This window comes from Furipterus horrens, unplaced genomic scaffold, assembly GCF_987537825.1.
Source record: "Furipterus horrens unplaced genomic scaffold, mFurHor1.1.pri manual_scaffold_12, whole genome shotgun sequence".
Taxonomy (NCBI): domain Eukaryota; kingdom Metazoa; phylum Chordata; class Mammalia; order Chiroptera; family Furipteridae; genus Furipterus; species Furipterus horrens.
The window spans coordinates 87903012-87915996 of NW_028327182.1; the positions used below are offsets into that span (position 1 = coordinate 87903012).

Consider the following 12985-nt stretch of genomic DNA (forward strand, 5'->3'; position numbering starts at 1 on the left):
CAGATATTGACATTTATCTTTTAGAAAAGGGAAACTGACACTCTCAGGTACTTAGACACCTGCCCAAAGATTCCAACCCAAGACCCTAAGCCAATGATACTATCACACCTTACTTATGTCTCGCTCCTTCCTTTCCTTTACTTCTCATCCTTTTCCAAAAAAGGGATAACTACTATTTGAATAGCACTTTACATTTTTTAAGTACTTTAATTTCCATTTATTTATCTAGCAGATGCTAAGCACCTTATTCTAGCCACTGTGGATCAAGTGACTAGATAAGGAATATCCTTCTCTCATGAAAATACTTACTGGAGAGACACAATAAACAAGTAAGCAAACAATAAATATGTGACCTGTTTTCAGATAAGATAAGTATTACGAAGAGGACCAAAAGCCATGGAGAGTAGGAAAGAAGATGTACTGTTACGGAAAGCTTTTCCGAAGAGGTAGCTTTTGAGGAAGGACTGAGAAATATCCTGTGCAAAGATCTGGATGAACAGTGTTGTAAACAGGAAGCAGCAACTACCAAAGTTTGCCAACCTTGCCTTTGAGAATAGGTGTGATGTTCATTCATTCAGCAAGTATTTGCTGTGTGCTGTGACACTCAAATGTGACCTGACTCATGTGCCAGATGTGATGGGATGCATATTCCAAAAGATGGCCTTGGCTAGTCCAGAATCTCAGTTGGCCCCGCTTTGGAAGGCAGAGAAGTCAGGGCATTGTAGGAGTGCAGGGAAGGGACGATGGCTTGGACTAGGGCAAAGGAGAGAAGAGTGGTCAGATGTTGGCTCATTTAGAAAGTAGAGCTCATAGAGCTTGTTGCTGGATTAGTCTTTCACATGAAGGAAAAAGGAGGAATCAAGAATTCCCAGGTCTTGGCCCGAACCACAAGCCGACACAGTGGTGCCATTGACTGAGCTAAGAAGACTACAAGTTTGGGGTTAGGGGAGAATCAGTAGTTTTCTTTTGAACAAGTTAAGCTTGAGTTTCCAATGAGATATAAAGGGAAGAAATCATGCAGGCAGTTGGATATTTGACTGTAACAGCCAAGACTACTTTGGGCAATCTTTAGTGAATAGACTTCCAACTTAAACTTCTTCCCTGAACTTTTTAAAAATTATTTCTTTGCTTTTTAGAGAGAGGGAAGGGAGGGAGAAAGAGAGAGAGAAACCTCGACTAGTTGCCTCCCTGGTACACGGGGACCAAACCTGCAACCCAGGCATGTGTCCTGACCGGGAATTGAACCAGCGACATTTCACTTTGCAGGACAACACCCAACCAACGGCGTCACACCGGTCAGGGCACTTCTTCCATGAATTTCAGACTTTTACATCATATTGCCTAGTCAGCATCTTGCTACACACACCATCTAACTGTTTCAGTTCATAGAAACCCATTTTCCTAGTTGTTTTTTCTAGCCAAAATTCTCAGAGTCCTTCCTTTCACATTCTACATCCAGTCCATCACGAAACCCTCCTGACTCTGTCTCTGTCAGGGTTTGCCCATTGCTGCCCTCTCTGCCGCTCACACCCGCGTCACCATTCTCTCTGGCCTGGACTCTTGTAGTTGCCTCTAAGTCATCTCTCTGCTTCCAACTTGGCCTTTCTACCATCTCTTCTCCATGGAGCATTTCAGAAAAGGCTTTATTCCATGATTCGTAGGAACTCCTATTTTCCTCCAAGTTAGAAGCCACAATTTTTAGTGGCCTGCGAGGCCTGCACGGGCTGTTCCTTCTTTCCCTTTGGCCTCATTTCCTACCGTCTGTGTTATTTCCCAGGGATGTCTACCCTTCCAATCTGATATATGAATAATCACCTATTATATAAGTAATACAGAGCCTCTGACATAAGTAATAACCTGTTATGTAAATTATAATATTCTCCCTTGGCACTTCCTATTTCTTCTTCCCTTGATCTATTTTTATTTCCTTAGCATTATCACCTCCTAACACACTATATAGTTTGTTCATTTTTATTTTTCATTGCTTTTATGGATAAACAATAGAATATACTTATTTTTATAATTTTTTTTCTGTCTTCCCTAACTAGAATATAAGCTTCAGGAAGGCCGGTATTTTTATCTTTTTTATTTTATATCCACAGTACCCATCCCCCTAACCCTCCCCTCTGACAGCTGTCAGTCTGTTCTCTGTATCTGTGAGTCTGTCTCTATTTTGCTTGTTAGTTTATCCTGTTCATTAGATTCCACACGTAAGTGAGATCATATGGTATTTTCCTTTCTCTGACTGGCTTATTTCACTTAGCATAATGTTCTCCAAGTCCATCCTTGCTTCTTTATATACTAATGTAGAACAACCTCCAAGACATAGCAAATGAAAAAGAGCACAATTTAGACCAGCGTGTACAGGACACCACCCCTGGGTTAGAAGCCAGCCTGTGCTGATTCTGGAAGGACCCACAGCACTGGAAACTGGTTCATCCAAGAAGAGAAACAGCATGACCAAGAGACAAACGTGGGAGAGGGAGGTTTTGTGTTTTACATTCCTGTGAGCCTTTTGAATTTTGAACAAGTGAATACATTGCCATATAGAATAATAAAAATAATTTAAATGTCATGAGATCAGGTGAACTATTCAAGGAGAGACTGTAGATAGAGATTATAGAAAGGAAGAGAAAGAGCTTCTGAGAATAACTACATAATGTAAATATGAACAAGAGAGTAATAAAATTATCATTATTAAGCCCTGAGGAAACTGCTCTTCAGAGAGATTTAAGTGACTTACCTTAGGTCATTCAGCCAGTAAATTTCAGAGTTTGGCCCTGTCTGGTGTGGCTTGGTTGGTTGGAGCATCATCTCGTACACCGAAAGGTTGCAGGTTCGATTCCTGATCAGGGCACATGCCTAGGTTGCAGGTTTAATCCCTGGTCAGGGTGCAACCAATCAATGTTTCTCCCTCATGTCAATGTTTTTCTCTCTTTCTCTCCCTCTCTCTCCCCCTTGTTCTCTAAAAAGAATGAAAAAATGTCCTTGATTGAGGAATAATAAATTAATTAATTGAATAAAGACAAGAAAAAAATAAATTTCAACAAAACTTGTTTTAAAAAAAATTCAGAGTTTGAATTTTCTGTTTATTCTAAAACGAAACATTTCCCTCTGTCTTTTAAAGTTGTTTACGTTTTTATTTTATTTTATTTATTTATTTATTTATTTTAAAGTGCCCCCTAACTATTCCATTCCCAGGAGGTCTATCACCTGTGCTTCTAAGCTGTTCTAGAGGACTGTGCCCCTAAAGTTGTTTATATTTTTTTAAGTAATTACATAGTTGCCATGTAGGTCAGTTAACTCTATAACCTGAACAGTATAAACAGTGGCATACCGAATTTATGAGACAGGCATGAATTTTTTTGTTGGAAACAAACATAGCTTTAAACACGAGGTGCTCATAAGATCATGTTTTCTGAACGGTAGTTTTTACTTGCATAATAATAATGTGTTCTGATTATCTATTTGGATTTTTCAAGTTAATTGTTTCCTCGATCTAGTCTTTTGTGGCTTTTTGTTTTTTTATTAAGGTAAAAATTATGTAACATAAAATTAACGATTTTAAATTGAACAGTTCTGTGGCATTTAGTATACACACAAGGTTGTAAAACGACCCTCTTTATCTATTTTCAAAATATCTTCATTACACCAAAGCAGACCTTATACCTACTGTGATTTCTTCCCCTGGCCCCCAGAAACCATCAGTCTGTCTTCTATCTTGATGGATTTACCTGTTATGGCTATTTCATGTAAATAGAAACATGGAGTATGGGAGCCTTAATGTTTGGTATCTTACATAATACTTTTGAGGTTTATTCGCATTGTAGCACGTATCAATACTTTATTCCTTGTTTTGACTGAATAACATTGTTTATCCATTTTCCTGGCCGTTGGCATTTGAGCTTTATTCCATCCTTTGACTATTGTGAATAGTGCTGCTGCGCATATATGTGTGCATGTCCTGATTTGAGTACCACCTTTCAGTCCTTTTGAGTTTATAACTAGACTGGAATATAAATATGTATATTTGTATCACCACCCCCTTATTTTATACTCATCCTACTGGGTGTAAAGTCGTATCTATATGATTTCCTTTACCTTAACCAAAATTCTTGATTTCTTCATATGACTTTGATTTACTTTCTAGTTTATTTTCAGCCTGAAGGACTCTCTTTAGCATTTAGCTTTTGTTTATCTGAGAATGTCTTAATTTCTTCATTTTGAAGGATAGTTTTGGCACATATAGAACTCTTGGTTGATAGATGTTTTTTCTTTCAGCAATTGAAGTATCCTACTCACTTCTGCCCTCCATGGTTTCTGATGAGAAATCAGCTGTTAGTCATATTGGGGATCCTATTTTATGTGAAGAGTCACGTCTTTCCTACTGCTTTCTAGATTATCTGTGTCTTTGGCTCTTGACAACTGAGTATAATGTGTCATCATTATTCCAGTGTCTGAGCTTCCTCAGAGATGATTTCTATTGATTTATTTTTTCCTGTCAATTTTTCTGATTCTTTGTATGTATTGTAATTTTCACTAAAAATGAAACATTTTGATTATTATAATGTAGTAACCCTGGAAAACAGATTCTCCCCTGCAGTTGTTATTTGTATTCTTTGTGATGTGCAGTCACTAAAGATTCTGTTCTATTTTCTTAGTGGTTAGCCAGAGAACTGATAATTTCCTTACATGCCCAGAGCCAGGAAGGAAAAAATATACTACTCTCCCTGAAAGTATTGACATTTTTGTTTACACTTTGTTTAAAAATATTTCCTTCTCCTTTTTTTCACTTTTACCAGCATTAACATGAAACCCTGAGACAGACCCTGTTGCTGTGGCAGCTGGTCGCAGCATAAACTGATTCAGAACCAGAGCAGCGACCAGTTTCCCTGGCAACAAGCTCTCCACATCAGGACCAGCCCCTTCTGGCTCAGTCTCCCTAATGGATTTCCTCTCTGGGAAACATGACAGGTGGGGTTGGATCACAAAGCAGAATTCAAGTTTGGGATAACCAACCCTGAATATAAAGAAACAGAAAGAAAAAATGTGAAGAGAAAAGACAGTGAGGGTTCTCCTTTTAAATAAAGAGAGATTATAATTGAAATGGAAAAAAAATGCATATCAAGATTTGTTCTTATTATTTTGATAAGAAAATAATAAATATCATTTTGATAATCACTTAATCAATAGCTGGCTTATATGAAAATAGCCTCCTCTGGTTCCTTCCCTAGCTTCCCAGGGCTGCCTTGTGAGTTTCCCTTCCCTTTGTACCTGCCCATTCAGGTCAGAAATCAGTGAGCCTAAGCTCTTGGCGCTCTGCTCTTTTCGGTTTACTTTTTCTTTCAATTACCAATGTTACTGAGGAAAACACAGTCATTAAATGCAGCTCTTCATGGCCAAACTTGTATTGTCTGAGGTATATGGTGCTTACTCTAAATAACTTCCCTGTTTAATTCAAGTAAGAGTAGTGGCAATAATTGCAATTTATGTTAATGACATCCCAGTGTCCTGTCCATGGTCCCAGAACTGTATGTGTACAGTCACTGTGCTTCCTCCTGCTGTCCCTGTGTCATCATGGCAGGAACAAGTGACAATACCCACTGTTGGCTTATTTTGATTTTGCATTGTCATTATAAAGACATTAATTACCATAACGTAATGCTGAATTATATTTAAGGAGTATATGTGCAGGGGACACTTTTTAGGGTTTTTTTTTTTTCCTTCATCATCATATTTACTTCTGGGGTTTAAAAAATTCAGGCCTGAAATACAGTTTTCAAAATTGAAGATTTTTAACCCATTTTTATTGTAACAATTTTTTGGAACTTCATGCTAATATGACAGTATTTTTTAAATATTTTCACCTAATGTTGCTAATGGTAGCAACATTGCCCAAAAGGAAAGCATCTGAGTGAATTTTACTTTCCATTTGCAGAAAGGTTCAAAATATGCCCTGGGAATGTTTACTTGCACCTTATATTGCACATTCTTAATCTATTTATTTCTCATAAGTTAGATAACTTACTTTCATAAATTTTGCAATACTAAAATGTATTTACTTATATTCTCACAATATAGGGCATCACATTTGATGAATTCAGGTCATTTTTCCAGTTTTTGAACAACCTAGAAGATTTTGCAATAGCCTTGAATATGTATAACTTTGCAAGTCGTTCCATAGGGCAAGGTAAGTAATAATCTTTTAAATATTAGAAGCAAAAAATACTCCTACATTGTTTCTAGGGACTTTGACAGGAATTTTATATATATATATATGTGCATACACACACACACACACACACACACACACACACACACACATATATATATATATATATATATACCATGAACTTGCCTGAAAGTTTGTTGTGTACTTCAATGGGAAATCTGTTTTCCCTAAGCAAAGTTTAGGGAAATGTGCCAAATTTTTGTATTAGCAATACAATGTACAGATGACCTATATTACAGAATTGTATACCTGAAACCTATATAATTTTATTAACCAGTGTTACTCCAATAAGTTCAATAAATAAAAATATAAAAATAAATTTACTATTGCCCTTCATTTTGTATTATGGGGAAAAGCTAATGACGTTCATAAAAGTTCAAAGAGGACAAACCTCATGGCCACGTAGTAACATTGAAGGATGTGTGTCTACTTATAGAAGGGTCAGCCGGTCACGCCTCGGGCATCCTCCCAGGATCTGACTGCCATTACCCACAGTGCCTGCTGACTCGGAAACCTGAATTTTGCCAACTCTTAGCTATGGACTTACATTAGCCGCATTTTAAGAACGATGTATAAAATTGAATGTCAGTTTTGCTTAATTTACAAAGAAATACATCTGTCATAGAACTCAATGTTATTAACCTCAGGAGCAGCTCTTTCCTTCCTTTAGGTAGACCGAAAGTTGAGGCCTTTTTCTAGGGTTCTGTGGCCGTGAATATCTTCCCTTCTTCCCTCATGGCAATACCCTTTTTAAATACCCACACCATTGGAGGACTTCCCGTTCATGTCTTTAAGGTGACTTGACCTGCCTGCCATAATCTAATAAATGCCATTTCCCAAATGTCATCTGAGGGGACAGCCTTGTTATTGTAATGCCAAGTTCTAGGGAGAAGCCCAACTGCAGCCTTTAAATACTAATGATAATTACCTGCCTTCCAAAAGTGTAGAGATGAAATCCCTCATGTGGCTTCATTCACTTATTCATTGAGGAAGAGAAACCTGAAAACTTGTCATGCATTACCCTTTGTCTAGTCTCGATGTCCAAATAGGGCATCTTCTCAACTCAACCCACTTTAGTGTTTTAAAACCAAAACCTTTGGGAACCCTGCCTTGCCGGACGAGCATTTACTGCCATGATAAACCTACTAATCAGCTACAAAAGGAAAACAAAGTCTGCTTGCCTGGTTCAGAGCGGACAGTTGTTCTTCTACCTTGTGGAACTGATACATGGGAAAAATCAATCGTGTCCTCTTGCAGGTACTAGGAATATATCGTCTCTTTCTTTTCTGCTGTCACTACTAGCACCTTCATTCAGACCTGATGTTTCTGCCAATTCCCACTCTCCTCTCTGAAGTTTCCTACACAACGCACAGAATAATCTTTCTAAAACCCAGAGTAACCTTCCTACGACACGCCTGCTGGGTGAGACTCTCCAGTTCCGCAGTTCCCGGCTGAAGAATGTACAGTGCCTGGGCAGAGCTGCTCCAGCTCTTATATGTCCTGTCCGGGTGGCTCGTTGTTTTCTGAACGTGCTTCATGCACCGCCTGCCCCCTCCACGCCTCTGTTCATGTGGTCCCACCTGCCATTTCTCTCACCTACAAGCTGAAATCTTCTGGCCTTCAGGGCGCAGCTCAAACACAGAACTGCAGCCTTTCCTCGTCACTACTCTTCTCCCTCCTTTCCCTACTCCACATTCCAGACGGACGTGATCACTCATTTCCCAACGCTCATAGCGCCTTGTTGGTACTTCTGTGTGGTCCCGTGTAATGGTTATTTGGGCAGGTGTCTCATGTCCCATCGGAACTGTAAGTTTCTGGAGAACTTGCTCATCTTAACCTCTAAAGTATCTGTTGCTGATAGTAGGTGCTCATTAAACATTCATGGAATATGATTGCATTATTAAGTTAAGATATAGTTATTCTTAGTCCTTTAAATTACAACTACACAGAATTTTTGTTCCCTGAAAGATAACATAATTAATAAAAAGTCATGTTACATAAGATCATGACCCATATTTATATAAAACTACTTTTATAACCTTTCTAGTAATTAAGACATATTATAAAAATAATGTTAATGATCTACTCCTTCTCTGTAACATTTATCTAGATGAATTTAAGCGTGCCGTCTATGTAGCTACTGGCCTCAAACTTTCACCACATTTAGTGAACACAGTCTTCAAGATTTTTGACGTTGACAAAGATGATCAATTAAGTTATAAAGAATTTATTGGAATTATGAAAGACAGACTCCATAGAGGATTCCGGGTAAACCTATAAATTTCAAGCCTATTGATACTATTTTTTTTAACTGAAAGAAAAAAATCCACCTAAGTTTCAGAAACAATTTATATAAATTTTTAAGGATATAAACATGAAATGTTATATTTGAAAAGAAAAACATAAGGCCCTACCTACTTTCAAAAACAACTTGAGGTGATAAAAATAATGCTTTTTTAAAATATAGAGTCAGTTTGAATTTTGATAGCATTTTCATATTCAAGTAGTTTAATGTCTTCATCCAGATTTACGGGGGGTGGAGGGGGGGTGTTGCCAAATATTTTTGACTAATTCAGTCTGCACACTGGCTTTTAAACTTGTTAGTATACAAAAAATATCACGATTTCTCATCTCAAGTGATGTGGGTTTCCACCAGGCAACTTGTGCTTAAGTCTCTGCATGTTCAGTACTCTTTTTTTGTCTCTTGAACCGTTCATTCTGTTAGCATCTTATACTGTAAATATGAACAATTCAGTGATTTTTTTTCTCAGAAATATGTTTTAAAGAATGAAATATAGCGTAAGTCAGTAAATGTTTACATATCTAACATTTGCGGATGGTGTCACAAATGGAAAAAGGAAAAAAAATTCTATTAACAGCTAGAATATGCAGTCTTCTGTCTTTAGTAAGAATACCCCTAAGCATTATACTTTTAAAAAGAGAAAAAGTTATATGTATAAAACGTCAATATTTATCTTAGGGGTTTTAAAGGTTTTTAATGATTTTTTAAATTCCGCGCTGCCTTGCTAAAGATACTGTGTACTTAACTGCCCCCTAGTGGTGAGTTGTTAACATTTGCGATGATGGCTCAACTACCCGAAAGGGCATGCATTGAAAATCATCTCCCTCAAAAATTTTAGAGTAGCAAGATCAAATTAAAATATAAAATATGCTGTAAACCTCTGACACTATATTCCTCTCTTAGGTGTTGTGTGCTTTTTATTTTTTCTTTATTTAGTGTATATCTGTGGTCCCATAAATTGTATTTACATTTGCATTTTTTAATCCTCTGTTCCACAGGGTTATAAAACAGTTCAGAAATATCCCACTTTCAAGTCCTGTCTGAAGAAGGAACTTCACAGCAGATAAGTATGTCAGCTTCTCTGTCTAAAATTGTTCGGTATCAATAAAGGAAGGGTCATAAATTATTTTTCTGCTATGACATTTAGGAAATAGCTGAGAGAGATACAATTTATGTTTAATTTTTAGGTCACTAATTCAATTTAAGAATTACTTTTTTAATGATTTTATTTTAGACCAGTAATTCAGTTTAAGAATTAGTCATTGTAAAAAAGTACTGCTTTGCCACTATAAAGTTGTGATCTCAATTAATCCAATTGGAATTCTCTTAGAATGTCTTGATTGAAAATTATTCTGTTTAACCTGCAGCTTTGTATCTGGGTAGACACAGAATAATAACTCCAGGTTGGGTTTTTATAATCTAGGATCTTTAACATCTAAGGAATATTTTTTAGGATCATGATTCCAAACATCTGCTACAATTACAGCCCCTAATTTTTTTAGAGTTATTTTAGGTGCATAACGCTGGGTGGGGTACTTTCCGCAGATAGAGTCTCATCCAACCCTCACAGATATCCCAGTTAACACACAACAAAAGAGGCCTAATGAGTCACTTGCCCAAGGTAACATGCTCTAGTAAGTCACAAACTGGAGTCTGAGCTTCATTCTCTCTGATGGCAAAGCTATCTTCTCTGTTACTTTCTAAACTATCACTGTAGAATCCAAAAGGGAGGAAGAGACAGGGAACCCGTTCAGTTTTTATCAACCCAAAGAAAGGTCTCGGGCTTGCTGCTGGTCTCCCAAATGAGGGGCTTGTGTCTCCTTTTCTCTTTTATAAGTCAATGTACCTTAAGATTTTGGTCGGTTATGGGTTCCAACTAGTTAGGCCTCTATTTGAAGGTTTTATTCATTCATACATGTTTGCAAATGTATATTTCTTGCTTTCTTTCTCAAGCTTGAAACATTTATATTTGTATATAGTAATATTGCCAAAGTGATTCCAAGAGACATCAATGCATATTATTCTTTAAAAAAGAGTTTCGTCAAGTAAGTTAGAGAAATAAAATAAAGATAAAGAGGTTCCTTCCCCCTTAGACCTTATGGGATCTTATTATGCTGCCATGTATTTGTCTCTTTAAAAGAAAATGGCAGTATTCTGTATTTTGCAAAGTAGCTTTGAGACCTAATGTTTTATGGAAGCCATCTCTGGAAATGCTGGTCTAAAATGCCTAGTGGCAAACAGGCTTATTTATCTATCTAAGGTGGTAATTGTTGTGATTGAGCTAACAAAAGGTCTTCCTAATCTCTGTTTTCAAGAACTTGATGCCACCCTGTAAGAACTTTAAACATTAAAAAAGAGAAGTAGTACTTTACCATCTATATGTTCATATCAGTAGTGTTGCCAGCTAACTTGTCATACTGTCACACTGACACTTGATTCTATGCCACAGTGCAAAGGACCGTAGATAAAAATGACTGCATTTACTGTAGACCTTTATAAGACTGAGTATTAGACAGGTTACTAAACAAAACACTGAATTTTTAAATTAAAGAAAATAGTTTATGATTAAGTCTTTTGATCCTTATATTTCCTGTTGGGAATTTTTATTATGTACCTTACTGTTCCATATTATTATCATAATAATATTTGATTAATGCCATCACCTTTGAATTTTATTCTAAATAAATATTGCTTATATATTTTTTCTTTTTTTTTCTTTTTTTTTTAAATTAGGTACTTGTAAAGCAAAGTTTAAAGGATTATCTACATGGCAAATGCAAGGAGCAAAAATTTCAGAGAACAGAAGCAGGCCTGAGGTCAGACTTGAAGAAATGAAGGAAAAGGTGAAATGCTAATTACAATCTTCTTGAACTGAATTCTTGAACTTAAGACAGATAAAATGCATCTTCTAACTAACTACAAATGTTATGTGTTATCAGGTTAAGCTTTTGCCTCGATTTACTGAACTCTGCACTTTTTCATTCCTTTCAGAAGTATATAGATACTTCCAACAACTATATAAGAATGTATTTTAAATATTTAAAAATGTATTAGAAATTTGCCTAATTCCAAAATAATGTATGACTCCTGGAATCTAGATCACTTAAAAATGAACAATGACATATTTTCTTTGGTTTTAGACTGTGAACTTATTTAAAGAAAATGAAGGGCCTTAGAATTATTGATAAATCCATATTATTTATTTTTAGTTACGTTGAAAGTGTTTTGAAAAACCAGTGGAAATTAAAATACTGTACAATGTGATGGTTTACACTGTACTTTTAACTTTTAAAAGTACTTAATATGCATTGTTTGAATCATATAAAGTTTTTAAAAAGTTTTTGTTTATCAAAGTCAATAGAATGTCTGGTATCGTGTTCTGTACAAAGAAATTTAAATGTAGATTTTTTTTTCTCAAAAAGAGTCATATATTGATGGTAGAATAGGGATAGTTATAGCAGTAGTCACTGTCATTGTCACTACTGCACTAACATGATGCTGCTCCTGACTGCAGATGGTATATGTTAATAACACCAGTGAAAATACCTTGCAGTTCTGTAACTTACTGCACATCGATAGCAATGTCTGAAGCATCACACTGAGTGCTATAAAGGAATAATATAAAATGGTCTAAAGACTTCTGTAAATATTAGGTAGAAATTATCATTTTGTTTCTTGAAAAAGGACCACCTGCAAAAGTGATGCCAGATACTAATAACAAATTATTTAATGCAATTCATTATTTCAAAATAATATCTTAAAAAAGAAAAGAACTTTCTACTAAAAATAACAAAATTAGATTTCCACTTGGAGAAAATTTGATAGTACTTAATGGAAATTTATTCGGTTAAAAAGTTTAGTTTATAAAAGAATACTATACTAAAGTAGAACAATGAATTTAAATTAATATATTAATGTGTTACACGTAGAAGATGTGTTTATTTACCTTCTTTTCCAAGATGTATTTAATGTAAGTTGCATACACTCCAGCTATTATCTTGCTTTTGCTTATGAAAATAAGAAATGCTGACTTTGTTTTTATAAGTTATTAAATGTGAAATTGATAGCTGTGCATCAGCCTATTTATAAATGTTATTTCCAAGAAAAATGTTATTAGCATTTACTATGTATTTGACTTTTTACATTCTTTATCCGATATTATTTATTACATTGATATAGAAAGATGATTCATAAATATGAGGATTCTGTACAGTACAATAATTTAATTTCACCTGCTTTCAAGGTTGATTCAGTTGATTCATATGAAAATGCCTATGCACTCACTTAACATACCCAGGTCTATTTTACTTTACCTGAATGTTCTCAACATTATTTGTTATGTAAAATAATTGAGCCCTGGCTGGTGTGGCTCAGTGTATTGAGCACCGGTCTGCAAACCAAAAGGTCGCCGGTTCAATTCCCAATCTGGGCACATCCCTGGGTTACAGGCC

At 35.8% G+C, this 12985-nt stretch overlaps 1 protein-coding gene across 2 annotated transcripts in view; it reads left to right on the forward strand.

The window, feature by feature from the left end:
* The window catches only part of MICU3 (mitochondrial calcium uptake 3), a 70805-nt gene extending 58713 nt beyond the window's left edge, over positions 1–12092 (forward strand). For both annotated transcript variants that reach the window (XM_090258027.1, XM_090258028.1), the window contains 4 exons: positions 6082–6190; positions 8343–8500; positions 9533–9601; positions 11268–12092. In XM_090258027.1, the coding sequence (XP_090114153.1) occupies positions 6082–6190; positions 8343–8500; positions 9533–9601 (336 nt within the window). In that variant the 3' untranslated portion in view covers positions 11268–12092. The remainder of the gene's footprint in view (positions 1–6081; positions 6191–8342; positions 8501–9532; positions 9602–11267) is intronic.
* Positions 12093–12985: the final 893 nt, after the last annotated feature.